The 3,879-nt window shown below is 36.6% G+C and overlaps 1 protein-coding gene across 2 annotated transcripts in view; it reads right to left on the reverse strand.

Moving 5' to 3' along the window:
* Window positions 1-268: 268 nt before the first annotated feature.
* Window positions 269-3,879, reverse strand: part of klhl4 (kelch-like family member 4) — a 33,042-nt gene continuing 29,431 nt past the window's right edge. For both annotated transcript variants that reach the window (XM_007550390.2, XM_016670607.1), the window contains 3 exons: window positions 3,561-3,773; window positions 3,002-3,173; window positions 269-1,536 (listed from right to left, as the gene is read on the reverse strand). In XM_007550390.2, the coding sequence (XP_007550452.1) occupies window positions 1,477-1,536; window positions 3,002-3,173; window positions 3,561-3,773 (445 nt within the window). In that variant the 3' untranslated portion in view covers window positions 269-1,476. The remainder of the gene's footprint in view (window positions 1,537-3,001; window positions 3,174-3,560; window positions 3,774-3,879) is intronic.

The raw sequence follows: 3,879 nt of genomic DNA on the forward strand, positions 1-3,879 counted from the left end.
AAGCAGATTTATGGCTAAAACCTTCATGTGTGGACAGATAATCCGCTATTTTGTCAACAAAAGCATTCAAAATCTCACCAAACAAGCTGAGGGAAGTTGGAGAGGAACGGCTATTTAGAAGGCAAACAGTTAAAAAGAATAAATAAAAGCCAAGGAGAAACAGTTTCCTGCCAATGGACGAGTAAAACAGAGCAACATCTCTAAACATGCTTGTTTGAGTGAAGAAGACTGTATTGCAGCGAGAACAAAACTGAGATTAATGCAGATGTCAAAGTTTGTTTAGTTATGGGATCAGATTTTTTTCTGAGGTCCAGAAGAAAGAAGAAAAACAAAAATCTGCCTTTTATGAGGCCACACATTTGAATCATGCAAAGAAAACCGAAGTTATTTTTATTGGCTTGCATGCTGTACAAAATTATACCAAAAACAAAGAATAGTATTTGGCCCCCCCAAAATCCATTATAATTATAATTAGACTATTTTGTTTTTGTTTTTTTTTTGTTGTTGTTTTTGTTTTGTTTTTTTTGTAGTGGTGAACACGCCAACAATGTACATTTTTACTAGCAAGACATCCAACTGCAAATGTAAAAAAAAAAATGTTCTGAAGGTGTTATAGCTAAACTAAATGAACAATCAATAAAGACAGCATTGGTTGGGGTATGAGTCTACAAATACAAATGCAGCTTCAGAACATCAACAGAAATCTGTACAGAAACATGGAATATCAATATGATATATTTTCTTTGATTCACAGATTTGCAAACCTTTATTTAATGCACAAAAAGACACGTAAAAGAAGTGACTGACTTTGGTGTTCTGTTGCTACTGGTGCAAATAAGTGTGTTTCGTTCCTGTATCATAAACTCTTTACTTGCAGTTTTAATCACAGTGGTCTTCATTGCCAAAGAGTAACAATCACTTCAGACCACCCTTGTTAAAAAAAAAACAAAACAAAAAAAAAACACTGGTTTATATTTACAAGAATAAGAATTGTTGTAGTATCTATAAAGGGACATATAAACCCAAAAAAATATACTGTCTGAGATGGCACTGATAGGAAACGCTTTTGTCTAATTGTAAACTAACAGAATTCATTTATTTAGAGCGTAAATGTTACATAAAATTCTGAGGACATTCAAGTTAGGTTTTAGAACGCAGTACAGCAAATCCTTGGCGCTGATCCGCAATGTTTTCGGCCAAGTTCTTAATCGTTTGAGAATGTGGGGAATGCGCAGTGCATTCCAGTCTCTCCAGTCCTACCCACTGGGCAGACAAATCAACTAATGACAGAAACAATGGTTTTTGGGCAAGGCTCCGCCTGCATTTCCCAATGAAAGATCTGGATGTCCAAGTTAAAGAAGAAAATGTGATAATTCATCCCTCGAAGGACGTGTCCTCAATCTGCTGCTTTGTTTGTCCACTCCACTTTGCCGCTCGTTCATGTAGGCCCTCTGTGTTGCTGTTGAGACGAGATTCTCACGGCAGTTTCACCACCACCACGCAGGCGCCTGCCCTTCCGATGTTAAGAGGGACCTCCTACAGGGAGACAGAGAGGTTAACATGCAGCGTTTCATGAGCGCCTCTTTAAAAAAAAAACAAAAAAAAAACGCTTCAATTGATGCACAGATGAAGGCATGGTTGCCGAGACTGAAAAAAAAAAAAAAAAAAACTGTGAAAAAGAAAAAATCTGCAATAAAATATTCATGGGGCCCAGAACCTACATCAGATTTCTGTTGCTGAAGGATTTTAACGAAACCCTTCAGCTTGCGTGATTCTTGCAGAACACAGTAGTCACTTAAATGTCTCAGTGGATGACATATAATCTTTGTGATCTTTTCTTTTAAGCTTTTTATAAGATATGTATGAGTCAGAGAATTTAATACTTTAAAAAAGTAACTGTGAATTAAATGTTTTCACAAAAATGTTTTTCAAAAATATCAACACTGATGCACTATGAAACTGATAAACTAATCAAAATCTAAAGAATATGTGTAGTATTTATTTTTTTATTTTTTGCATATTCACATTTAAAAAAAGTAACAACGTATAAGTATAGCTATTTAAAATAAAAAATACAAAAAAATACACTATAAATGCTATGACATGCTACATATAATCTAAATAACGTGTGTAGTATTTATTTTTTTTTTCATTTTTGTATATTCACATTTAAATAAAGTAACTACATATATGTATAGCTATTTAAAATAAAAAAAATGACAAAAAAATCCACCGTAAATGTCTCAAATATTTGTTTACCTACAGTGTCGCAATTTATACACTTATTGTCACCAACATTTTTCTAGAAAGCCTTTTGTTTGATGTTTGTTTTTACACAGCCATGGCCAGTGTTAAAAGAAAGTTTTTGTAATCCAGTGTCTCAAACTCCAGTCCTCAACAGCCAGACTCCTGCAACTTTTAGCAGTCTCTCTACTTGAGCAAACCTGGCTCTAATATTAGCTCATTAACAGAGCTAATATTAGCACACATTCGACTGTGTGCTAGTGAGGCAGTTTACCTATTGATTTCAAGCGTGTTGGAATAGGGACACAGTTACAACTATGCTGCATAGAAGTTGCGTGTAGCCATTGTAATCCTAGGGTTAGGGGCATATAATAAATACAGGACTTGATACAGCAGATTTTTATGAAAGGAGCAACTTTATTAAAGCTACACACTTCCAGCATAAAGTCTGAATCTTTTAATGGTCCCTCACAACCACTTCAGAGTTTGAGGAGAAGTGAAATAGGCTGACTTATGAAAATTTAATAAAATTCACACTCATAGTGCAACAAATATAGACATAAGAAACTTGAAATAACTATAAATAACTAATCCTTTGGGAACAAATTAGGAGCAAATCAGAGTAATTAATGAAAATCAGCAAAAACTTTAAACTACAACCAATTTAAATGAAAAGATTTTAATTTCTCACATGCTATTTTATCAAAATATAATATTGCATGAACTACAATAATATATGATGAAAACTTGTGATTACCTCAGTCCACTCATTGTTTTGTGCATCGTAGGACTCGACAGTTTTGAGATACGACTGGCCGTCATATCCACCAACTGCATAGAGCCTGTCGCCCAACAAGCAAACTCCCACTGCGTCCCGGGGAACGCTGAGAGAGGACACAGTGGTCCACGTGTCCGTCTTTGGGTCATATCTGTAATTGGAAAACGTTGTTAAGATCAACTGAGTTATCCGACTCATCTGCACTTAAATTTTACATCTCTGAAAAACGTTTCTCCACATAAATGACAAGCCAGATGCTCGAGGAGACGGTGACACACTGTCAGTACAGACAAAAAAGAATGAAAAGGGTAGTAAAGCCTCATCACCACTAGAGGGTGCCAGACTCCATGAAATTCAACCATATGTGAAACCTGATCTCCACATTGTTGAGTAAACAGCTCATTAAAGTACAACCATGTGTACAAAAAAAAAAAAAATGCAGGAACAGGGTGGGGGATCAGGAGCCGCTTTCCACTCTGTTGATGAGATGGGGATAGTGGTAAAACAACAGCGTTGTGTTTGTGGAGCATTCACTGACCTCTCAACACAGTCAGAGAGTCTGGAACAGTGGTTGGAAGCGGGGGCATCGTGTCCACCCACAGCATACAGGAAGTTGTTGTACGTGGCTACGCCCACACCTCCTCTCCTCTTGGACATTGGTGCGCACATGCTCCACTTGTTGGTGTGTGGATCGAAACACTCCATCGACCTCAAGCACGAGCTGCCATCTCGCCCACCGACTGCAAACAGCCTGAGGAAGAAAAGAGAAAAGATTATATTGCTGACATATTGTTCTGCAAAATGCAATAAAAATAAACTTGGATAAGTAAAAAAACTCAAGAGAGGATGATAGAAAC

This window comes from Poecilia formosa, unplaced genomic scaffold (assembly GCF_000485575.1).
Source record: "Poecilia formosa unplaced genomic scaffold, Poecilia_formosa-5.1.2 Scaffold35, whole genome shotgun sequence".
Taxonomy (NCBI): Eukaryota; Metazoa; Chordata; class Actinopteri; order Cyprinodontiformes; family Poeciliidae; genus Poecilia; species Poecilia formosa.